We start from the raw sequence: 7862 nt of genomic DNA on the forward strand, positions 1-7862 counted from the left end.
TTTTGAGCTTGTAGATCTGCTATTTTTGCTATTTTGTAATTGGAATCCTGAAATGTTACATTTTGATTTAATTTCAAATGCATTTAGTTATACTTATGTTAACTTTATGAACTTAAATACAAATACATTGGACATAAGAAAGACAATAGAATGTTAATACTAGTCATTAAGCTACTAATATAGACTGAAGTAATTAAAGCGGGTCATGTTTGCATGTTTAGAATCATAACAGCTGAAATCAATAATATAATCACTATTCTGATATTAACCTGTGGGCCGCGTTAAGTGAAGGTGGGGGCCGCATGTGGCCCCCGGGCCACCCGTTGCCCATGCATGGTCTAGACGGAGGCCTATAGGTGGACTAGAGCGTGAAACGTGGATCAGAGAGAACTTCCAGGCCAAAGATCTTAATCCTCTTTGTGAAGGTGAACTTTAAACCATGGAACGCTGTTCAGACCTGTTCTGTATATGAACACACTGTGTTCAGTGCTGCAGGCACACACACACAGGCACAGGCACACACACACACACACACACACACACACACACACACACACACACACACACACACACACACACACACACACACACACACACACACACACACACACACACACACACACACACAAATACACACACACACACACACACACACACACACACACACACACACACACACAATGTTACTTGAGTAAAAGTACAAAAGTATTGGCATCAAAATATACTTAAAGTACCAAACGTAAAATAACTAAAATGTTTGAAAATAGCAGATCTACAAGCTCACAACGCGTCGCAGTTGTGAGCTTGTAGATCTGCTATTTTCAAATAGCCTATGTATAAAATAAGGCTAAAGTGGTTAATGTATGTTTTATAATATAATCATTTATATCTGCAAAGTAACTACAATGTTCACATAATTGTAGTGGAGTAAAAGTACAATATTTGCCTCTGAGATGTAGTGGAGTAGAAGTAAAAGTATAGACAATTGGAAATACTCCAGTAAAGTAAAAAATACCTCAAAATGTTACTTAACTACAGTAATTGAGTAAATGTACTTTACTTTCCACCACTGCACGCACACACACACACACACACACACACACACACACACACACACACACACACACACACACACACACACACACACACACACACACACACACACACACACACACACACACACACACACACACACACACACACACACAGGCTGACCTTTCCAGATGTACGCATGTCAGTCAACATGAAAAGGTTGATCCCAGAGGAATGTGTGGCATTTACAGTGATCTGTAAAGGTGCAATCCGTAACTTTTGTATCTACAAAAAATGTCCGCCGTGTGAGTGTCCCTGTTCTGGCCCTTTAAGACCAGGACAAACATCTGTGTGATTTTTAGATTTGAGCTAAAAAGCATTATTTTACACTTTTGGCTTTTCAAAAAAATAGCAGATGAGAAAATAGTGAACATTTGTGCAAATCTTTGAATATATATATTATTAAAGCGAACATTTGTAACTCAAATGTGTGCTTCTGGGGGGTCCCTGGATCAACATATTTTGAGATGGGGGTCCGCAGCCAAATACATATTCATTATGGGGGTCCTTGACATGATACAGTTTGAGAACCACTGATATAGAAACAGAGGTTTTTTCAAAACACACACACACACACACACACACACACACACACACACACACACACACACACACACACACACACACACACACACACACACACACACACACACACACACACACACACACACACACACACACACACACACACACACACACACACGTGAATAGCTCCACTATTCGGACTAAATGTTCGACTAAATATAGATATTCTTCATAGCGCTTGGCGAACACTGAGCCCACTCATTCTACGACACAACTCCGCCTTATATAGCTCTCTGTGTGTGTGTGTGTGTGTGTGTGTGTGTGTGTGTGTGTGTGTGTGTGTGTGTGTGTGTGTGTGTGTGTGTGTGTGTGACCATATCCCCAGGCCTTCGCTGCAGTCACAGAGCATTCTTTGGTAGTTTGGTAAAGTAAAAAAAAAAACTTCAGTGTTTCATTTATCAATTTGTAACTCTGAGAGTGTACACATGGAACCAAATGTGGTTCCATGTGTAAAATGTAGAATATATATATATATATATATATATATATATATATATTCCAAAATATAGAAATATGAACAACAGAATAAAGTCGGTCGGGATTGGGATGAGAATTCCCCGCTTCAAAGTGGGCGCTCGTAAAGACAGTGATGTCACTGTGTCTGGCTGCAGTCTACCCTCTGCTGTGTTAACATTATGGCTAACACATTCAAGTGGCAAATTAAATGTGAAACACATCAACTATTGAGGAAACAAGAAGGTATGTTGATAAAGACACTCTATAAGTTTGGAAACATGTTTTTATTCAACTCTATATCGTCTCCTGTTCATGTAGGATCATTTTTAAAAGTAGGCTAACTCCAGTGGTGGAAAGTAACTAAGTATATTTACTTAAGTACTGCACTTAAGTACAATTTTGAGGTATTTGTACTTTACTTGAGTATTTCCAATTCCCAATACTTTTACTTCTACTCCACTACATCTCAGAGGCAAATATTGTACTTTTGCTCCACATACTTGAAAACTTTAGTTACTAGTTACTTTTCAGATATAAATTATGATATAATGAAACATACATTAACCACTTTAAACCTATTTTATACCTAGGCTATTTGAAAATAGCCGATCTACAAGCTCACAACGCGTTGTGAGCTTGTAGATCTGCTATTTTCAAATATTTAGTACTTTTACTTTTGGTACTTTAAGTACATTTTGATGCCAATACTTTTGTACTTTTACTCAAGTAATTTTTTAATTCTGGACTTTTACTTGTAAGGGCGCGCTCTCACCGCACTTTTATTTTACCTCTGGGGCAGAATCTGCCAATGCTTTGTCAATGCAAATGCGTGGATTCACGCAAGAGCAGATTTTTCCGCTTGTCGCGCAGACCTTGTGTTTATCCGCTCTACATGAAGAAGCATAAAACTGCTGGAGGCAGGAGCTGATTTTCCCCCTCTGTCCAATAGACGAATCCACAGGCGCGCTGCCTGTAGCTGCCTGTAGGCGGCCATTGCTGCGGTGTCGCGTCCGCGGAGCGTTGACACCGCAGCAATGGCTGCGCGCAGGGCAGCGCTCTGTGGATTTGTGTATAGGGTGAGTCGAAGGCGGACCGTCCCAAGACTCAGGAAGCAACATGGTGCTCTCAGTGGACCAGCTGGTTGTAGCTGTTGCATCTCACCCAGTACTTTATGATTTGACCATGAAAGAGTTCCATATGACTGACATTAAAGAACTGGCCTGGTTACAAGTCAGTGCGGTCGCAAACTCAGAAGTACCCGTATCTGCCGTATTGTTCAATAAAAAGCATTTTAATCCGATTGGTGGCCATTTTCCCATAGAGTTATAATGTACCAAAAGTGCAATACACCTCTCAACCGCTAGGGGTCGCGCAGTTGAAAGCATACGGAGAAAATGACCACTGATTGGATTAAAATGCTTTTTATTGAACAATACGGAAGATACGGATACTTATGAGGGCCCGTACATGATTGTAACATCCGTGGCCATGGGGTAAGTACTTTATATTTTAAATCTGAATGTGTATGTAGATGTACGAACCCCAAGTGTGAAAGTGCAAAGACAGAAGCTGATGTGCGTCAGTGGTTGCCTGGCAACGTCAAGGCAGAAGGCGGTGCGGGCTACGGGGACGGTCTTGAATGTGAGTGACAGGTGCGTCACAGCGTTTTTTTAGAATCCGCTGGCTGCAAAAAACTGTGGCCGCGCACAACCTGCGTTTAACAGCGGCCAGCCAACTTTTGGTGAGAGCGCGCCCTAACAGAGTATTTTTATATTGCAGTATTGGTACTTTTACTTAAGTAAAGAATTTGAGTACTTTTTCCACCGCTGGCTAACTCTCATATTCCTCTCATAGGGAATGCATTGACAGCTGCAGCACATCGTTCTAACGGGCCTCGAGTAGCGGCGCCGTCTCAAAAGTGGGCGTGAATTTGTAGTCCTCGTGTGTCTCTATTGAAACACTGAACATCTGAACAGAGAAACTACCTTTATAGAGGGTTTGTGACTTTATTTTTCGTGTTGAAATCCCCATTTGGGAATCTTAGATCACGTCATATAAGAACTGTGTTCCAAACATAAACACACCACCCTGGCCTTTTTGTCAGGGGGGTGGCTCTGCATCGTTTATGATATTCATTCATATTTGATACAGCCTGTTTCTGGCGAAAATTGAATTAATTCTGCCTTAAAAAGTCTTAAGAACTACTACTTCCGGGTCTGAAATCACTGTCCCTACAGCAGCCGCGTTCATGGGAAATGTAGTCTTTGGGTCGTTTGACTCGTTTCTAGTGTTTATATTGTGTTACTCTTTGGGTAAATGTGTACATTTACACCTTCAGTCGATGCTTCATATCCATATGAGTCAAATCTCCAGGGTGGTGTGTTTATGTTTGGAACACAGTTCTTATATGAAGCGATCTAAGATTCCCCAATGAGGATATCAACACAAAAGGTAAAGCCACGAACCTGCGGAAAAGCGCCCTCTACTGGCAGTAACGTCAGGACTTCGGTGAGTACATTTCAATTGATTGCTGTCGCAATTTGTCCAAAGGTTTCATCCAAAGTGAATGTAAAACATCTAGATACTGCTGTCTGTCAACAATCAAAAGTTTATACCAAGCAAGCTAAACTCTCCTATATGGATCCAATTGATTGTCAATTTCAGCCAATCAGGAGAAAGTACCCATTCATCAGCTTCAAATGTATAGCGTTCCACGTCCAATGTTGTCTGCTCATCTATCTGTGTCATCACTTCCAGTTTCACTCGTTTAATCTGTATCCTGACTGAGTTCTCTCTCTCCTGATTGGATGAAATTGGAATCCCGATGTATTAAAGAGCCGGTGGTTACAAAGAGAGCAGTGATTACTATCACAATATAGAGCTGTTTAAAGATGTGAAATAAATCACGTACTGCACCTTTAAGACAAGGCTTCCAAACTCTCTCACAACACAAGTCCTCGCCTGTCTGTGTGTGTGTGTGTGTGTGTGTGTGTGTGTGTGTGTGTGTGTGTGTGTGTGTGTGTGTGTGTGTGTGTGTGTGTGTGTGTGTGTGTGTGTTTTCTCAGTAGGGCAACAGTGTCTGATTCCCATCCTGAAAGCCAGCTGGATTCCCCCTCTCACTCTCACACACACACACACACACACACACACACACACACACACACACACACACACACACACACACACACACACACACACACACACACACACACACACACACACACACACACACACACACACACACACGTCCTTTAAGCAGTCAATCATCTGTTTGATGAATATTTCACAAATAATTTAAATATTAAAACATGATTTTTCTACAACTTTAAAGTGTTTGTATTGTGGGACCTCAAGGCTCAACCTCAGAGTGGAGAGCTGGGCAAGGGGAGGGAGGGCGCACACACACACACACACACACACACACACACACACACACACACACACACACACACACACACACACACACACACACACACACACACACACACACACACACACACCACACTCTTAACCCTTTAAGACCGGGAACACATCTGTGTAACCTCTTTAACCATTATTTTATTCTTTGGCTTTTCAAAAATATGCAGATCTACAAGCTCATATGAGCTCATATGAGCTTGTAGATCTGCATATTTTTTGAAAAGTCATGAAAATGTGTGCAAATCATTGAATATGTTTTTTTTTAAAGCAAACATTTTTAAGTCAAATCTTTGCTTCTAGGGGGTCCCTGGAACAACATATTGTAAGATGGCGGTCCCTGGAACAACATATTGTAAGATGGGGGAGGGGTCCCTGGAACAACATATTGTAAGATGGGGGTCCCTGGAACAACATATTGTAAGATGGGGGTCCCTGGAACAACATATTGTAAGATGGGGGTCCGCGGACAAATACATGTAATTTTGGGGGTCCTTGACATGAAAAGGGTTCAAGAACCACTGATATTATATTAACATAAGTTTATTTTGTTTAAAAAAAAACTGTGATGATTTAGAGACATTTGTAGAATCCCCCAGAAGCAAAGATTTGAGTCAAAAATGTTTTTAAAATGCTTTAAAAAATATATATATTTATTAAAAGATTTGGAAACATTTTCATGATTTTTCAAAAAAATAGCAGATCTACAAGCTCATAGCGCAGCACTCGGTGCCACGCTATGAGCTTGTAGATCTGCTATTTTTGAATAGCCATTTGATCCCAGATCAATAACTTAATGTTTTTTTTTGGGCTTGTTTATATACTATATTGACAGTGGCGTAAAGTAACTAAGTACATTTACTCAAGTACTGTACTTTTACTTTACTGGAGTACTTCCAAATTTTTACTTTTACTCCACTGCATCTCAGAGACAAGTATTGTACTTTTTACTCAATTACAATACTAGTTACTTTGTGTGCTTTTAGAACTTCTATAATATAATAATAATAATAATAATAATAATAATAATAATAATAATAATAATAATCATATCTTACTGTACTGTAGAGGACATCATGCTCTCCACACTCAGACAGTTATATATAATAATAATAATAATAATCATAATAATAATCATATCTTACTGTACTGTAGAGGACATCATGCTCTCCACACTCAGACAGTTATGGGTAATAATAATAATAATAATAATAATAATAATAATAATAATAATAATAATCATCATATCTTACTGTACTGTAGAGGACATCATGCTCTCCACACTCAGACAGTTATATATAATAATAATAATAATAATAATAATCATAATAATAATCATATCTTACTGTACTGTAGAGGACATCATGCTCTCCACACTCAGACAGTTATATATAATAATAATAATAATATTAATAATCATAATAATAATAATAATCATATCTTACTGTACTGTAGAGGACATCATGCTCTCCACACTCAGACAGTTATATATAATAATAATAATAATATTAATAATCATAATAATAATAATAATCATATCTTACTGTACTGTAGAGGACATCATGCTCTCCACACTCAGACAGCTCACTCAGGTTTCTGTCCCAGTGAAGGAAGCTCTCAGTGTTGTCCAGGATCTCCATCCTTTAAAAGTCCAAAATAAACTGATCTCCAAGTTCTTCCCCCCCAAAAAAAAAAAATCTTCCACCGGATTATGGCTTTAAAGAAAAACAGCAACAAACACAGTTCCTCCAGACAGTGAAAACTCAACGAGCGATGCTTTAGTTGCCAAAAAAAAAAAAACACCCAAACGGATACAAAGTGTCTCCGAGGCAAAAAAAGATACTTTATGAACTGCCTCCAGGGTTGCCAGATCATGTGCGCATATCCCCCACACGGGTATGTTCCATGGATACTATGTATCAGCTTTTATGTGTCAGATATGAGTATGATCCATAGAGAAGATATGAATATGATCAGAATGTGATCCATGGGAACAGTTCTTCTTTTGAACAGAGAGAGAGACAGAGAGAGAGAGAGAGAGAGAGAGAGGAGAGAGAGAGAGAGAGAGAGAGAGAGAGAGAGAGAGAGAGAGGAAAAATTAAAGTTCTGCTCCAAACTTTACTCTGAAGCGACGACGCAGATGTTTCTGTTTTCGATCCTTTTTTTAAAACGCAAAATTACGCCTGTTGTGTCTGTCTGTCTGCCTGTCTGCCTGTCTGTCTGTCTGTCTGTCTGTCTGTCTGCCTGTGGTCTTGTAGATCTCTCCTCCTCGGTCCAAGGTTCGAGTGGAGAAGAAGTTTTTCTTTTTCCTT

At 39.5% G+C, this 7862-nt stretch overlaps 1 protein-coding gene across 2 annotated transcripts in view; it reads right to left on the bottom strand.

Moving 5' to 3' along the window:
* The window catches only part of creb3l2 (cAMP responsive element binding protein 3-like 2), a 39711-nt gene extending 31849 nt beyond the window's left edge, over positions 1–7862 (bottom strand). For both annotated transcript variants that reach the window (XM_080420702.1, XM_080420701.1), the window contains exon 1: positions 7095–7862. In XM_080420702.1, the coding sequence (XP_080276828.1) occupies positions 7095–7190 (96 nt within the window). In that variant the 5' untranslated portion in view covers positions 7191–7862. The remainder of the gene's footprint in view (positions 1–7094) is intronic.

The sequence above is a fragment of the Gymnoscopelus braueri genome (genome assembly GCF_963280865.1).
Source record: "Gymnoscopelus braueri genome assembly, chromosome: 23".
Lineage (NCBI taxonomy): Eukaryota > Metazoa > Chordata > Actinopteri > Myctophiformes > Myctophidae > Gymnoscopelus > Gymnoscopelus braueri.